Source organism: Papilio xuthus, unplaced genomic scaffold (assembly GCF_000836235.2).
Source record: "Papilio xuthus unplaced genomic scaffold, Pxut_1.1 DF824888.1, whole genome shotgun sequence".
Lineage (NCBI taxonomy): Eukaryota > Metazoa > Arthropoda > Insecta > Lepidoptera > Papilionidae > Papilio > Papilio xuthus.
Window position 1 is genome coordinate 2,935,013 of NW_013533761.1, and position 17,240 is coordinate 2,952,252.

At 32.4% G+C, this 17,240-nt stretch overlaps 1 protein-coding gene across 1 annotated transcript; it reads left to right on the top strand.

The window, feature by feature from the left end:
- The first annotated feature begins 360 nt into the window (after positions 1-360).
- Positions 361-4,530, top strand: LOC106127059 (zinc carboxypeptidase). The gene is made up of 9 exons (XM_013325003.1): positions 361-538; positions 989-1,119; positions 1,406-1,481; positions 1,560-1,716; positions 1,947-2,107; positions 2,622-2,709; positions 3,186-3,388; positions 3,708-3,798; positions 4,346-4,530. The coding sequence occupies exons 1-9, from the start codon at positions 383-385 to the stop codon at positions 4,528-4,530; spliced, it is 1,248 nt and encodes a 415-aa protein (XP_013180457.1). The 5' UTR covers positions 361-382.
- Positions 4,531-17,240: the final 12,710 nt, after the last annotated feature.

A 17,240-nucleotide genomic window follows, 5' to 3' on the forward strand; every position in this document is an offset into this window, starting at 1 on the left:
AATAAAATTTCCTAACTATTCGTTATTTGCATAAACTAAAAAAGATCTAATAAATCTTCTTTCTACTTCAATATTTTTAAATAATCAAAAACCTGCGATAAATAGTTTTAAAATAACGTGCCAGTGACTTAGTTTAGCAATAGCAGTTTTTTTTAATTTGCATCTAAATGTTACACATCACAATGTGTTATATTCCCTCGCGTGCTATTTGTACACTGGTGTTAAGTGCAACGAAAAATTCTGCGCTGCAATCGACTAAACGGACTTTATACGCTTGAAATTTAAAGAATTTTGTAATCAGAATAAGTCCCTATATATACACGTGCAAATTGTTTTAGCGATTAAACCAGATTGCAAAAATATAGAAGAGAAATTCTTAAACATGAAAAAAATTATATTACTTTTTGTTCTAATTTTTGTGAACATAGTTTCCGCAAATGTGCCGGGTTATAGGAGTTACAAAAATTATAAATGTTACAATGTCGAAGGTGACAGAACTAATATAGAAATATTACGTAATGCGTTACAGGAAAGAGATGTAAGTATTTAAATCTATACTAATAATATAAAGAACGTTATTTATTAGCAGGGTCGGCTTAGCATTTCGACGCATTGGAGGAGATTTTTGTGAGCCCTCCTTTTTTGGTATCGGAAGAAAATCTTACAAAGATAGCGTTTCCTAGGGGGCGCCACGGGTGCCTCTTTCCATCGACTCTCGATCACGAGGCGCCCTCTTACATCCAGCGCCCTGGGCGATCGCCCCACCTGTCCCTACCCTAACGCTGCTACTGTTTCTAAAATAATTTCTTAACTGCAATTTGACTGTTTTGTCAGCCAGTAACCTGAACACCCCATCACTATCCCTTTCATTATCTTAAAAAAAATAGAGAACGTAATATGTTTCTGTACAGATTATGCATTAAAAACAGTTAATAATGTCATAGCCAAATATTAAGCAACAATTAAGTATAAATATAAAATGTTTCAGGAGTCTCTTTCATATGCCGACACTAGAGACGGTGGTGAATTTATCGTGGCGCCTCATTTAGAAGATTTATTCAATAAAATAGTCGCACAAGAGAATCTGAAGGCTACAATGATCTATGACGACATCTCTAAGTAAGGAATAAGCATCGATGTTATTTATAATTTTTGCCTCAGATATTAAGCCCAAATGATTTAACTCGATACTTAGATATTGTTTGTAGTATTAAGCAGCTGTTTTTCTTATTAAAAGTTTAGGCAACAACAGTTTATTTTTACATTATTTATCGAGTAAAAAGTTAAGCGTGTACGTTCCTTTTTTCGCTTAGCTATAAAGCGAAGCTTACAAATATATTTAAAAATGCTTTACGTTAAGACTATTTACTACTACTAGATAAAATTTTATTCTTTTTTTTTACAGAATTATACAATCAGAAAAATCAATGCTAAGAGATAATAAAGAATTCTCATGGACGGCTTATTATGACATCGACGATGTACGTTTATTTTTTTTAATTTATTGAACGTCTCTGTGTACTGATTTATGTATTAATTTATGTATGTATTGTTTGCAGATATATAAATACTTGACCAACATGAGTAAATCTTATTCGAATTGGTCCGAGTTAATTGTCGGAGGCAAAACTTATCAGGGTCGATCTATTTTAGGACTTCGTATCCATACTCCTTCACAAGATTATACTCCAAAACCTGTTATATTTATTGAATCGGGTAATCATTTTAAACATATTATGCTATAAATAAAAAAAAATATTGGTAATGAATTTCGATACGCAATACAACGGCTCTACATTTTTTAGTTTTACGCCAATAAAACTTTAATAGCTTCCAGAATTTTTCTCAGCTAATTTAATAGGTCCAATTGTAAATTACTCATGTTAAGATTAACTAAAATATTCATTAATTTAGTTAATAACAGTTAATGCAACTTAATATTTAAGGCATTCACGCTCGCGAATGGATAGCTCCTGCAACCACAACGTACTTTATCAATGAGTTGTTAACAAGCAAGGACGCGAACATAACAGCGCTAAGGGATCAATTTGACTGGCGCATCTTCCCATCTGTCAATCCGGACGGCTATCACTATAGTTACACCGTGGTATGAATTTATTATAATTAGTATAATTACTACAATAGCTTTTGCCCGAGACTCCGTCTGCGCAGCTTTAAAAAAAAACTTAATTAGTAGCCTATGTGTTCTTCTAGACTATGTTCTACATGCCTTTCAGCGAGATCTAAGCAAACTTTTTGGTTACTGGCTTACTGGCTATTTTAGAAATGCGCAGATTCTTACAACGATTGAATCTTTATAAGTAACATTCCGTCATAGTAACAATCGGTATCGTATGAGCAGTTTTATACTTCCAAGAAGTCGAATATTGGCAACAATTGGAAGTACCGTTCAACATTTAGAGCCTTGCCACGTACGTACTTGTTGAATTCTTGTCACGTTTGACATAAAAGTTAGATTCAGCGATAATATACACGTATATCTACCCTTTATATTTGGAACCGAATTTGAAAGTTAAGATGAAAAAGTGAAACCCTATCAGAAAGAGTAATTTATGTCTCCTTGAAGTTTTGATTTTTAATAACCTTGGAATAAATTTTAGGATCGGCTTTGGCGAAAGACTCTATCAAAAACTACTAACAGATGTTTCGGTGCTGATCCAAACAGGAATTGGGATTACAACTGGGGTCGTAAGTATAATATTATAAAGGTTAACTACGCTAAGGGGTTCGATTCTAAATTGATCCTGTATTATGCTGATTTGGAAGGTTACCAGCGCAGTTTAGTTATTTTCCATAGTATTGTTAGGAAGAAAATCCGACACGGTGCCGGTGTATCGACGCAACACTAGCCTTATTAAAAATATCAACGCTTATATCCTCTCACTAAACAATCTAACACTTGACTTGGTAACGAAAGCGCGCTGCGCTATTCGTTGTCTAAAAATGTTATACTTCAATACTTACAGTTCTTTTTTAATATTAGCAGATTTTTTTAACAGTATCTTATTCTTACTTATTACTATAATAAACGATATCTAACTGTAGTACATGCTCTGTTCAAACAGCGTGAGATTGATAGCAATATCTTTTCATACAAATGTCTAGACAGCCTACAGTCATCGGTAAATTATAAAGAGAGATTTAATTCATTCTTTCACTAACAGAGCATTCATCAACGCACAATCCATGCGACTACCAGACATATGCAGGCTCCCGTCCGTTCTCGGAGATAGAAACGCGCACGCTGGCGGCCTACATTCAAAGCATCGACAATATGGTGGCCTATATCAGTTTCCATTCGTACGCCGCCATGCTGCTACTGCCGTATTCTGATTCTACGGAACATGTGCACAATTACGACGACTTGGTATGCTTGTTTTACGCTATGTGATAATGTATAATAATTATAAATTACCTTTATGTATACGACTATTCATTGATATAAAGGTTTTATTCTTTTATTAAAAACATTTAAATCAAAGTTGCTTTTTCCGTGCTTCTTTTATTGCTATTTTAATTAGTAGGGACTTAGTTTTCCCCAAATCTAAGACTAATGCGTTTTGAGGTTATGTGTGTTCTTATCTTATAAGAAGTTTTATAATAAAATCTTTTAACAGCATTGTGAAATACGTGTAGTTGAATGCAATCTAATTTTATTTTGCATATAATTTGTATGATATTTCCAGGTTAAAGTTGGTCAATCATCGCTTGATTACGGCTACAAAGTTAACAAAGATAAGAGATATCAGGGGCCAGCCACTGCGGCTGAAATTCTATGTAAGTTAAACTTGCCGAATATTCAAACTATGAAACTAACCACAACTACACTCCACGCGAAATTATCAAATGTAATTTATGAAGGAAATGTAACACATTACTGGGTTTCGATGAACATAAAATTTTATCTTCAACTATTTAACCCTCAATTTTATTTGCCAACGCCCATCTCTGCCAATTCTCTTGGGGACCCAAGGTGGTCCTGGACTACTTATAGAAGATTTCTAGAGATATCCTGATATGTACCAGATGTGGTCAATTTGACATCAGAGATGGTTTACTGAGGAAACCTCCGAATTGAAGCTTCTTGAAATCTTAAATAAAACAGCTTAGTTCAGTTATAAAGCTGGCAATTATTTTTTGTTAATACCTATAGTATTATACCTATACTATTAGTGTAAGCGTAAATTAGATTAAAATTCACGATTGACCATCAACCAAGGTTGGACCCCTGCTATATTTTTCCGAAACCTCCCTTACCAAGTTGGGCGGAGTAAGTTTTTGTCCTTTAAATTGACTTATCTTCCGTCATACTTGTTTCTTGCAGACAAAGCTTCTGGTGGCAGTATGGATTGGGTACGTCATGCATTAGGTACTCCACTTGTTTTCACGTATGAGTTGCGAGGTAACTCCTTCCACTGGCCCCCATCCAGGATACAAGAACAAGGAGACGAGGTGACACAAATGTTGCTAGGGTTGGTCACGGAAGCGAATAAACTGGGTTATTACTGACCGGTCAGTAATATAAGTGGTTGATGTTATGTTTTGAATAATAAATATTAAAATAGATAATGAATTTAATTTCCAGTAAAAATATTATTACAATAATAAACATTTGAAAGATAACTAACGTGCATAAATCTTACTAATATTATAAATGCGAAAGTTGAGATGGATGGATAGATGTTTACCGGTAACTACAGAACGGTCTAATGAATCTCGATAAAATTTGGGGTAAATATAAACCATTGTCTGGAAAAACATAATTACGCATACTTAGGCTACTAATAACGTTTTTTTTTTAATCCAGGTACTAGTAGGCAATAAGTGTAAAAAGAAATTTCGAAAAAAAAACGTAAAACAGAGATAAGGAAAATAAATCGCAAAAGCAAAAATACAGGACCGCAATTTTATTTTTTAAGATTCGCAAAAAAGATACAAAAGAACAGTCAAATACTCGTTATAGAATATGTACGAAAATTCGAGTCTGTTCTAAGATAATATTTTTTCGCTTTTCAGAAGAAAAAACCTTTTCTACTGAAGCGAATAAAAGCGTTATTTAAATAATAAACCCCTTTAACATTTTTTTGTCACGTCAAAGTATGCAATGAGGCGTGAGCAATCTACAGTAACGGCCGCGACGTTGCCTGCTTAATTTGAGAGAGGGAATAAGTTGTGACTTATTCCTACACTAGCTGTCGCCCACGATTCCGTCCGAGAATAAAAAAAGCCTATGTGTTCTTCCAGACTATCTTCTACAACTATGTAAAATATCACCGAGATCCGTATAGCTGTTTTGGAGATACCTTGGAAATGAAATATGTCACCGGTCGATTGTAAAATTAGTCAGCTTTTCATCTTACCATATATTTTGTGAGTTTTTATTCGGTTACTTTTATACATTTTACATTTTAAAAAAAATAACAAATTATACAATAGACTTAACCTGTTATGTTCTGTTTTTTATTATATTCAACGTGGAGCGTTATTTAGAAACTCATTGACAAAAGAGCACAATAAAATGTTTGTTATAAAAAAACAACTGACTGTATCGGTTTATGACAACGATATTGTATTATATTGTGGAATTTGCAGTCTTATCTTACATATTTGTTTTTCGAAAGAATATCTGTCTAGAAAAAATCGTGGTCATATGCTGTTGGTATATTGGGTTATGAGGTTTCTATGTAGATTAAAGATTATTTTTTGTACTCAAGTATATTTTAATATATGTGTATTACAAAAGTAGAATTCACAGCTGAACAATTTTCGACTTCTTCTGCGCAGAATTTAAAAAAAAAACTTTATTAGTAGCCCATGTGTTCTACCAGACTACGCTCTACATCTATGCCAAATTTTAGCGAGATCCGTTCAGCCGTTCGGGATATACCTTCAAACTAACATCCATCTAAACATTTGCATTTAAAATATGAGTAAGAAGTCAGATATATATTATATGTTACTAAATAGAAAGGTGCGTAAGAACATGCCTGGTTAACGTTGCAAAAGCTTAATATCCTTTTATTACGTACATTCAAGCAAAAGAAAATGTTTAATGAGTTTCTCTCAGTTCACAGCACAATATTGGAGAGTATCTCGCTACAAAGAATTTCTTTTGAGTTATCTTTAAGGTAATTTCGGTGGAGACGGCTCGGATATTATAAAAGATATTAATAAGATTTGAATAAGATAACAGAAAAAATTAAGGAAAGAAAAATACAATGGAACAGAATTTATTCTTTGGAAACTTAACATGTTTACATAACAAAAATATCGTCATCTAAAAAATGACCCAACCTAAGAGCTGGAACATAGTTAAAGCCCTTCGCAACATGTTGAAAAATTACTGCATATTTAAGAGTAACAGTAGCAAAGTTATCGTGGTTTGAATTTATTTAATGGGTAAAATTTTGTGAATAACTAATATATATGCTTAAGTTTGAAAGGAGCTTTATAAGGTTTGGTTTGAAGGGAATAGATTACAGTCTCGATTTGCGCATAGGATTTTAACTCCGCTCGAATGCTGTCTTGTCGCGTCGCTAGTAATGAAAATAATTTTTGCAATGCACATAGACACTAGAGTATAAATTTTACTGTTTGTATTTCAAATTGTATACCGTTAAAACAGTGTTTTCCACTTTACCTTCGTATTTCACGAATTTGCATTTCACACATTCTCCCAAGTCGTAAACAAAGCATTGTACGTGAATAATAACGAAATAAGAAAAGACAATATATTTTCGTATTTTCGGTCTTAACCTTTAAAGGTTAAATTTATTTATTAACTATGACTAACTTCGTAAATTCATTAACATTTATGAGGTTAAAGTTAACAAAGTTTTAAATACAAGTTTAATATAAGTTAAAAAGAAGAACAATGAAGCCTTAAACAATGAGATTAAAGGAGACGCGGCGAGGTCGAAGCATTTTAACTTGTTTTTGAAACGATATGTGAATGAACTACACCGCGTTTAAAGTCTGTATGACACTAATCGATTGTGAATTTGGTCAGATTATAATCCGCCTAAGTGGAGTTTGCGATCAGTTCTTAGTGGACGGGATAAAACCTAATCAATAGATATATTTTAATTTTGTGTTTAAACATGTTGTTTAATTTTATTCACCTAACATGTAATTATGTTCATTTCTAACATTACTTTAAATTCGCAACATAAGTAAAAATTAAAGGAAAGTTACAAAGAGGCCTAATAATCTCCCAACTTTAAAAATGATACAATGTAACGTTAAATTTCAACCTAGTCAGTTCATAAACTGTCAAGGTTCACAATCAATCAGTGACATATAAAGTTGATTAGAAACGCGCGTGCGTTAGAACTGTATTGTTCTATTTAATGATATTAAACAGTTGTTTGTCGACACCGCCATTTTGAATTTGATCAATATTATTATAACAACAGTTATACAAACGAAAGTCTCTTAATTGGAATATTAATACGAAGTTCTAATAGTTTGTGGCTAATTAATTCTTTCATGACAGAGGTGGCGACGCATAGAGTTTTTTATTCCCTTCCTATGTTCCTTCCTTTGCCAAATCCAACTCACCTACCCATCTCTTCCTTATCAGGAATGGGAGGGAAAGGTAAGAGGATTATAATGAAGCCTCGGGCACGCACAGTCATCGCACTAACCTGTGGAAATATTTCCACTTCAGGACTGTCTTTTGTGTGGTCCTGGTTTACACCGGTTTAGCCTATCGTGCAAAATATATTATTGCGGGCTCTACCTCTATTGGTCTTTGATTTACCTGTCTTTTGAGGTATTCAGTGTTCCTTTAATAATGAATATTCTGAACTTTTATAATAAAATCAATGTTCACATTTTGAAACATCGTTTAGGAAAAACAAGGAATAGGTAACTCAGTAATTAACATTTAGTACGAAATTCTATGTTGAGATAGAAATATAAACGCGGAAAGCGTCTAGACTCCTATAGCTATAGCGTAGATTCACATACTCTGCTGCATTTTAAAGTTTTTAAAATATTACGTGAGATAAATCGTCATGTTTTCGCACGTGAACGTTAAAATAAATAACGAAAATGTACCTATGACGACAACTTTACATGATTTGATTGCGTTTTCCACGTTTCTTTAAAAGAGATAGTGTTACTAACGAATATAAATTTAAACCTATATATATAAAAGAAAGTCGTGTTAGTTACACTATTTATAACTCAAGAACGGCTTTACCGATATGGCTGAAAATTGGTGAGGAGGTAGCTTAGAGCTAGGAGACGGGCATAGGATACTATTTATTCATTTTTTTTAATATTTATTTTCGAATTTATGCCTTGAAGAAATGCTTTTTATTTAACTTACTAATGTTATAAATGCGAATGTTTAGATGGATGTGATGTGGATGGATGAACGGCTCAACGGATCTCGATGAAATTTGACATAGGTATAGAACATAGTCTGAAAGAACACATAGGCTACACTATTTAAGTTTTTTTTAATGTATCCACGCGGATGGAGTCGCGGGCGACAGCTAGTTTAAAATAAATTCTATCTATTAAGAAGCGAGTTAACTACTTTTAATAAAAAAACTTACTTGAGACATAATAAAGATATTTCAGGTAAATCAAATTACGAAAGATAATGATCACAAGAAAAATTGCTATTTAAAATAGGTTAAAATTCTCATTCATAACTAAGTTAAGTCAAAATCCTAAAACCAAACTTTTTTGTGAAAAAGGCATGCAATGTTACTAGCCAGTTTATATAACATTTTTAGATTGAGCTTGTTCATAGTAAAAACAATAACATACTGAAGTTATAAAGATTTGTAAGGCAACAGGCGTGCGTGGTGTTCGGTATAAAACTGCCTATTGCCTATTGGAACTGCCTATTGCAGAAATATGTAAGGAAGTATTCCGATCTACACGTGTTGGAAGTGTTATGGCTTACTTCAGAATAGCTTTTTATCGCTTTTCCTTGTTTGTCATATTTTGTTTTTGCCCTATTGTTGATATAAGACATTGTTTTTATTTTGGATCTGTTTTGTTTGTCTGTTGCAGTGGGGTAAAAAATATGAATACAAAATCCTATATATAAAATCCTCGTATCACAATGTTAGTTACAATACTCTTTCGAAACGACTTGACCGATTTTTATGAAATTTTATATGCATATTCAGTAGATCTGAGAATAGGCTACTATCTACTTTTATAATCCCGTGCGTACAGAGTCGCGTGTGACAGCTAGTATTATGTCAGAATAATCATTACCTTTTTAGAGGGAACAAAATGCAGGCGCCAAAGTAAAACATTTTATGTAAAGTGTAATATTTATAAAACATTACTGCAGACGTTCGCGTGTTCTCGCTAGATGGCGCGAACAGTACTAAAGCTTAACAAGTCTCAAGTATTGTCGCATACATAAGGAACCGTTTCTCTATTTGGAATATTCGAGGATATTCTTAGAATGTTCATTGCATTTGTATGCGTATTTTAGTTAGTAACGCCCAGGGCGCTAGCTGTATTACTGCCCTGGGCGAAATTTCTATGGCGCTTTCTTTTTTTATCATACAAACAAGGTGATTACTTAATAGTATCTTACTATCCTTATACTATTAGTATACTATCCTTACGCCGGCACTGGTTATAAATAAAATTTACAGACATTTTGTAAGGTTGTTAATTAGGTTTATTTAGTATTTATCACATTTCTAAATATAAAGTAGTTATGTTCGAGTTATAAAAAAGAAACTAAAATCCAAAAATACTTCGCCTTCTAAATATGTGTGAAAAACAATATTGTGTTCTGCTCTAAGTACTTTTCTATACATCAGCTATAATGATTTCACTGAGAAACAAAGTAGGTTATGAAAACAAAGGGAAAACATTTTTGGGACGATATCTCTTGTTGAGAATACACAGAGCACGTTTCAAAGTGCTTATTGTGGATATGTAACAAGACATACGAGAACTACGTATGTTGAGGCTGTTGCGACGAAAGACGTTCCGAACTCATCTCTAGTCGTTTGTCACAAAAAATGACTTTAGTTTTTGTATTATATAAATATTGTAAAAAGGTTGAAGCTATTTTACCTAAATAAATAGGTTTAAATAAATTTCTTAATAAATACAAATAATTTCATAAGATGCATTTAAGAGAATGTTGTGTGCGTTTCATTTTCTTAGTGTAGTTCTACGAACGAAAAGGGTTGTAATGTTTTTCGCGTGTTCATATTTGGATTTGTATGTGTATTCATTTCTTAAATTATTTTATCCATTAAAGCACCAGTCAGTCGTCTTTTTAATTTAGTTAAGGTTATTAAAATGGGTAGTCCTTGTGCTTTTATTAGAAATTTAATAATATTTGCAAGTCTAATAAAGTCGATAAGCAATGATAAATTTGTCGTATAAGTAAGTATCCGTAATTTAAGAGAGAACACTTCAGTAATGTAATAAAATGCTGTACGTGTTAAACAAGAAAACATCCGCTTATCTCGTTTAAGACTTTCAGCTCGTGGGGATCGTTTTTTTGTTCGAGATTTGTTCACTTGAACGCCAGTTGGATATATAGGTTAAACAAAGTGATGTTTATTATCTTTTTTAATGGAAGGATAAAAATAGTTGTTTATTTTTTTAATTTGGGTTATACTCGTAATTATTTATGTTTCTTTTACTTATTTGTGCTCAATCACTCGATTATGACAATAATTTATTTAGATAAAAGAATGAATTTACTTTTTTACAATAATATTATAAAAGTATTTGCTATGTAGGGTCGTTAATTTAATTTACATTTTGAATTTGAAAATTGGGGTAAATGAAGTTTGGAACAAACTTGTCTTGCAATTTCCATTTTAACGTTTTCAACTTTAGTGTTGCAACTTTAAGCTTTTAGCTTGTTTCTGTGCCTTTTTAGTTAGATTTACATTTTCATTTCATAGGATAAATAGAGTTAGTATTGTTCAAATATTTCTGCAGTCGAAATCGTGAGTTGAGAGACTTAAATTACTTGAGGGCAACATAAGTCAAAATAAGTTGAAATATAATTTAATACTTTATTCATACTTTAAATTAATACTTTATTCATCATTATCATCATCAGCTCACTATACGTCCCCACCGAGGGGCTCGGAGCCTACCCTAAGTTAAGGGTGATTAGGCCATAGTCAACCACGCTGGCCAAGTGCGGTTTGGTTGACTTCACACATATCTTTGAATTTCTTCTCAGATATGTGCAGTTTGCATCACGATGTTTTCCTTCACCGTAAGAACGTCGGATAAATCTTTATATATATGATTCTTCTGTGAGTGTGTCATTGAACTTCTCTCAAACGACTGGACCGATTTTGATGAAATTTTTTGTGTGTGTTCAAGGGGATCTGGGAATGGTTTAGATTCACAATTTTCATCAAATATTAACTTCATATTAATTTATTCAAATTAAAGACGTGTAGACAGGACAACGTCTGTCGGGTCCGCTAGTGTACATATATAAATCGGTAATCGAAAAACATATTGGTACATGGCGGGATTCGAACCCAGGATCTGCAGATTGCAAGTCAAGTGCTTGACACCATGAGCCACCCACCGACGCTCTTACTTCATTATCTTTTCACAATACGGAAATGTCTTCTCAGGTACTATTGAAGGACATTTTGTATGTAAAATATTTCAGATTATATATTAACATTTAATTTAGCAACATCTTAAGCGACTTTTAATTAAATATTTACGTTTTACCTGATTTTGTCCGCAATTAATCTTAGAATCTTCTTTGATAAATGAGTTTATTAACGTTGTCTTATTAATATTAATCTGAATTTATATATTTTAATCTTAATTTCAATAAGTCTATTAAGAAACGAGCCGTCGTTTTCAAATTAGCGTAAACATTTCTTAAAAGAAATTCACGGAGGCGACGCGCTTTTGAATATTGTGTCGTGGACTGGAAGAAAATCTTTATGAGAGTTTTTTTTGTATTTACGCTTACATAATAAGGTAAAATGTAATATTCTTTTATTTTGTAAAGCGATGTTTGAGAAATAAGAAATAAATATTGTTCAGATTTTATGTACCTACAGTTACAAATAGATCTAATGAAATAAATCTTCATATCTCAAGTAAATATCATTTGAAGTAGATATAAATACTTAGTATTTACTAAGTTTATAACTTATACTTTAAGAGTTAAGGTATATAAGGTAAGAAAACATAAATACAAATCATATTGGAAATGATTTCTTTTTCCAGACTTTGATATAAATTCATGCTTAATTTTATCGTAAATCGTTGAACCTGGAGATACCTTCTTACAAACATCCATCCATACATCTAAACTTTCGCATTTATAATATTAGTAAGAAGTACGTAGAATAGAAGAAGAATGTTGTTAAGGGTAAGTTACATTCTAGTCGTACTCAACTTTTGCTAACTGTCACGAGAGTCGTCGCCTTTACGTAAGGTTTAGCCACTGACCATAAATGCGGTGTGATTTCGCACTAATGAGCTTGCTTTTTTATTTTTCATCAATAATTCTCGTTTGAAAATATTTAATCGTTCCTTTAATTGATTGGATGGGTCAGTAATGTGTATTATGTAATGGATTGCATCGCTACGACCTCATCAATTCAATCGGTAAGTCTATTAGTTAATCCTGATGGATAGTTTCACGATCAATGCTAGATAAATCATTTGTACAATTACAAGCGGACGCCCGCGACTATTTTCCGCACGGAATTAAAAATATATATAATTAGTAGCCTGTGTGATATTTTAGACTATGTTCTATATTTATGCCAAATTTCAGCGAAATCCGTTCAGCCGTTCTGGAGATATCTTCAAACAAACATTCTTCCATCCATCCATCTAAACATTCGCATTTCTAAAATAAAATAAATAGTGATGCGATCATGGTTAACTAATATGAGTTTTTACTTCTATCAGAAACGTTTAATGGCCACTAAGGGTGTACCTTAGTATAGATGTGAAATGCCCGCATACAGCAGTTAAGTGTTTCATTACCACCAGTGGTATCATTTAAGTTAACAAGAATAGCTTTAGCTAACTTTAGCTAATTCAGATTAGTTCTAGATACAGTATTTTTTTTATGATATATTTTTTTATAATATTTTTTTTATTGTATAAGAAAACCAACAGTGTATAAAAATGTAATAATATCATCGAGTACTTATAAACAAAGCAAGGCCAAAAATAGGTTTACCAGTAAATTAAAATATAATAACAGAAATAGTTCCTGCGATCAATAATGGTCACACATACATAAACGTGGGATTGAAAAAATCACCACATAGGATAGAAAAAAAACAAAAAAATGAGTTAATAGAGGAAAGGAATAAAGGAATGGATGGATGGAGTAATGGAAATTATTAGTTTGATAAAATCTCAGAAGCAAAGAAATATTTCAAAAATTTTTAATAACAATATTAATATTGAAAAAAAAAAACAAAAAAAATTACAATATGACTATGTTTTTAATATTTGTCCATGTTTCTATAAACAGATTTATGGCTACTTGACAAATATGAGCAAAACATACCCAAGTTGGTCGGAACTAATTACCGGCGGTCAGAGTTATAAGGGATGGCCTATATTAGGTCTACGGATCAATACGCCCCGACAACAGAATACGCCTAAACCTGTCTTCTTAATAGAATCTGGTATCAAAAATATGGTTAAGAAAAAAAAGATTCAATATTACCAAGATATTATACCTTGTCCTTGAATACTTTTTTATAAAATCAACTAAAATTCCGGGATCTTGTTTGTAATGCCATTGCCATAATAAAGCAATATCTTATGTTCGTCAACTTTTTATCTTAATTTTTAAATAAGAATTCATCATTATCAAGCTGCTCTTATCCCTATAGAGGGTCGGCACAGTACTACTCCTCCATACATCTCTATCAGCCGTCATATCCGAATCTTAAATAAGAATTAAATTAAAAAAAGATTTATCGATAAAATAATCAGGCATACACGCGAGAAAATGTATTGCTCCGGCAACAACGACATACTTCATCAACGAACTGCTAACAAGCAATGACCCGGACATAACGCGCATGAGGGATCAATTCGACTGTATCTTTCCTTCATGTAATCCTGATGGATACCACTACGGTCATTCTGTGGTAATTTCTTTACGTATTTAACACGTATAGATGATTATAATAATAATAATAATAATAAAGCCTTTATTGCTGAAGATAATTAGTTAGACAAATTTTCAAACATTTTTTTTTTTTTTTTTAGTTACATTAACAGTAAGTAATATATATCAAAAAATGGTTTTGAACCGGCGACTGCCATACTTAATCTACAGCTTGTCCTAGGACAAAGGCCTCCTCTAAAGATTTCCACTTCTGTCTATCCCTGGCTTCTCTAATCCATAAACGACCTGCAACTTTTTTGAGGTCGTCTTCCCACCTCTTTACCTGTCTTCCTTTGTTTCTCTTCCCCTCTCGTGGGTACCACTCTGTGACTAGTCTAGACCATTTTTCATTCTTCTCTCTCATCATATGTCCCGACCAACGCCATTTTAGTCTCCTTACAGTATTAGTGATATTGTTAAATTGAGTTTTCTCTTTATTATGTTTCAATGTTGTTTTATCCTTAAGCCTTAATCCGAGTACACTTCTTTCTATAGAATTTTGACAAACATTTAATTTATTAAGTTGTTTATTTGTTAATGCCCACGTCTGACACGCATACGACAGGCAAGGCAGTATGCACATATTAAACACTTTCCTTTTATGCTTCATTGTTATATGCTTATTTTTCATGACTTCCTTTAATGACCAATACCTTTTCCAGGTGTTGGTTATTCTTCTTTGTATTTCTTTACCAGTGCAGTCTGTTGTAGTAATAAGATGTCCTAAATATACATATTCATCTACGTATTCGATGATTTCGTCGTTGACTGTCACTTTGCTTCTCGTAGAATTCGTGATAATTTTTATTTTGTTGGTGTTCATGGTGAGTCCAACTTTACCGCTTTCGTTGGCGAGTTCTTGTAGCATCTTCTCAAGCATTAGAGGACATTCCGAGAACACGACAATGTCATCTGCAAACCTTAAATGACTAAGCTTGACACCGCCAATATTTAATCCTCTTTGGCTCCACTCTAGGTTTCTAAAGACCATTTCTAGGACAGCAGAGAACAGCTTTGGCGATATTGGGTCTCCCTGCCTCACTCCTCGCTTTATTGGAAACTCTGGGCCTATGCTTTCAATTTTAATTACAGATTTGCAATTCGAATATAGTTTTTGTAAGATTCTAATATATTTTTTATCAACATCTTGTGACTTTAATGCACTCCATATAGCTTCGTGTTCTAAAGAATCGAAAGCTTTATTATAGTCTATGAATCCGATGTAATAGTTTATATTATATTCATTATATTTTTGGATAATTTGTTTTACTACATGGATATGATCGATTGTTGAGAAGTTGCTCCTAAAGCCTGCCTGTTCTTTAGGTTGATGTCCATCTAGGGTGGCGGTGATTCTATTTAATAGTACTTTTGAGAATATTTTATAAATGTTGGACATTAGGCTGATAGGTCTATAGTTGCCTATGTCTGTTTTACTTCCTTTTTTATATATTAAAGTGATGGTTGATGTAGTCCAATCTCTAGGTATGATTTCTTGGGTTAATATATTGTTAAAAATTTTTGTTAAAATTGGTGCAATTGATTTAATCCCGATCTTTAGTATTTCATTAGATATGTTGTCAGGTCCTGTTGCTTTACCATTTTTCTGTGTTCTTATAGCATTTTCTACTTCCGATGTAATTATTGCGGGGACTGTCTCTTCATTAGGATATGTATGGTTTAATGTCATACATTGAGTTCTAGTATTGGAGCTATATAGGTTTCGGTAGAATTCTGTGGCTGTTTCCAAAATGTCTTTTCTCTTTCCTGAACTAAGGCCATCTTTTTTCTTTAATTTTGTCATCAAATCAACTTTATTTTCAAGATCTTTAAGTGCTTTATTTATTCCTCCTGTTTTCTCTATATATGTTGATAACGTCTTATCTCTATTTGTTCTGATATCTTTCCGTATATGTATATGTATAATCTTACTTATATTCTTAATTTCTTGTTGATAATCTTTCCTATTTGGAAGCATTTTTCTTCGTTTTTCGATTAATTTTTGCGTTTCTGGTGATAATGTTATTCCTTTCCTTCCACTCGTTTTTCTTGTAATATCTTTAATAGCTTTTATAAATATATCGTATTGTTCTTCAATATTATATGTACCATTTATAATTTCTTCAGATTTTCGAATTATACTGTGTATTTCTTCTTCGTTAGTATTAATAATAGTTTTTGGGCATAATTCTTTCTTAAAGTGTTTTCGTGATTGTTTATTTAACGTTAGTTTCAAAGCCATTCTTACCATTCTGTGGTCTGTGTTAAAGTTTAGATTGTTGATAATATTTATATTTTTTACGGTTTTAATATTGTTGCATAGAATGTAGTCTATTTCATTTTTACTTTTTCCATCTGGTGAAACCCATGTCCACCGTTTTTGAGGTTTTATTTTAAAAAAACTATTTGTTATACTTAATTTATTCTCCCATGCAAAATTAACTAGCTTCTTTCCGTTCATGCTTCTTCTTCCTATACAAAACTTGCCAATTATGCTTTCTTCTCCTAATAAAGCCTTTCCGATCTTTGCGTTGAAATCGCCCATTATTATCAAATTTTTATGACATGTTTGTAGAGCTGAACTTAGATTCTCGTAAAAAAATTCTGATCTTTTTATGTCTTCTGGTTTGATTGAGTCGGTGGGTGCGTAAACTTGAACGATAGACCACATCTCATCTTTTTTATTTTTCATTGGAAGTTTAATATTTAGTATAGCGATCCTATCAGATACTCCTACGAATTCTTCGATATTTGGACGTAAGTATTTTTTTATTAGAAAGCCAACTCCAAACATACCACACCTTTCCCCTTTGTAACAAAATATATAGTTTTTATGCTCTTCTATACCTTCTCCTAATCTTCGAACTTCACTTATTCCTAATATGTCATATTTTATGTTGTTCAATGCTAATTCTAATTCTATTAATTTATCTTGAGATTTTAAGGACCTAACATTTAATGTAGCTATATATATTAAGCTTTGGGATTTAAGTTCACTCTTTAGAGGGTTTTGGTCTTTTTCTCCCACGGCGACCACCCGGCTTGGGAGAGTGTTTTTCCTATGTTTCGCTAAATGAGT